The sequence below is a fragment of the Otolemur garnettii genome, unplaced genomic scaffold (assembly GCF_000181295.1).
Source record: "Otolemur garnettii isolate 467f Iridium unplaced genomic scaffold, OtoGar3 scaffold00032, whole genome shotgun sequence".
NCBI classification, from domain to species: Eukaryota; Metazoa; Chordata; class Mammalia; order Primates; family Galagidae; genus Otolemur; species Otolemur garnettii.
In genome coordinates this window covers 10,511,105-10,512,184 of record NW_003852427.1, presented here as the reverse complement: position 1 = coordinate 10,512,184, position 1,080 = coordinate 10,511,105, and the positions used below count along the sequence as shown (strand labels likewise).

The 1,080-nt window shown below is 47.5% G+C and overlaps 1 protein-coding gene across 1 annotated transcript in view; it reads right to left on the bottom strand.

Moving 5' to 3' along the window:
- Positions 1 to 592, bottom strand: part of TRIM42 (tripartite motif containing 42) — a 25,468-nt gene extending 24,876 nt beyond the window's left edge. Inside the window, exon 1 of the mRNA XM_003789440.1 lies at positions 57 to 592. Coding sequence (XP_003789488.1) covers positions 57 to 397 — 341 coding nt within the window. The 5' untranslated portion in view covers positions 398 to 592. The remainder of the gene's footprint in view (positions 1 to 56) is intronic.
- Between the last annotated feature and the right edge of the window lie 488 nt (positions 593 to 1,080).

Below are 1,080 nucleotides of genomic sequence, written 5' to 3'. Positions count from 1 at the left end.
CCTACAGCCAGTTTTCCTGAGCTAATGTGGCTCCACATTGGGTGCCTGGCACTTACGAGGTACGGATGCTCTTGAGGCGGCCCTTGTGGAATGAAATGGTGACATTGCGGCAGCAGCGACTCTCATAGTAGTAGCATTTGACATTGCTGGTGGTTGTGCAGCAGCACTTACAGCGGGGGTCATTGGCCCAGGAGCAGCAGCACCAGTGGCAGTTGGGACTCTCAGAGCAAGTGCAGTGGCAGAACTGACAGTTCCGCTCATCCTTGTAAGGGCAGGGGAAGCAGGTGCAATTTCGCTCAGAAGTGAAGATGAACTTGCAGCACAGACAGGAGCATAACTGAGGACAACATCTCTCCCATGTACAACATGGAGAGCAAACACACATAGCAGTCTCCATGGCGCCTACATGATTGCTGCCTTGTCCCTAGGGATCTTGACCCCTCCCCTACCAGAATCCTTCTGTCAGTTCTCCAATGGAGGGGTCCCTCCTCCCCCTGGTAAAGCTGACAGCTTGGGGGTTACAGGAAGTTGGCTGTTTTGAGGCCTTCACAAGGAAGCTTATGGGCTGGCATTTACATATACATATCAGCCTGAGGGCACTTGCTTATGTCACAATCCTTGCTTCCCTATCATGTCTCACTATGCTGGGTAGAGAGGAGGATGAGGCTGGCAGGTGGTGGCAGGTGTGTTGATGAACACTCCATGCTTCTATAGGAACAGCTGTAGCGAATGGTGACGTAGTGTACATCCTGGAGGTTTAGGTGTCACTTGTTACCTTTTGAGATATGGGATAGTTTTCAGAAGTGATTGCTCCTTGCTTTGAGCTTTGCCTGTGATTTGGGCCAGTTGACTTTGGGATATGTCTTCATAGACTGAATGGCCTGGGTATAATTAATTGGAAAAGTGGATTGACACGATTGTTTTCTCCTTGGACTTTATCCTTTTTTGACAGAACTCTTTATCTGATAAGCAAAGCACAGTGTTTATGATAATAGTTATGCCACATTTAAAGATACTGCTATTTGGAGAAAGAATTAAAGGAAAAGGAAAACAAGATGCAAGTTTACTTAGGAACTTCTT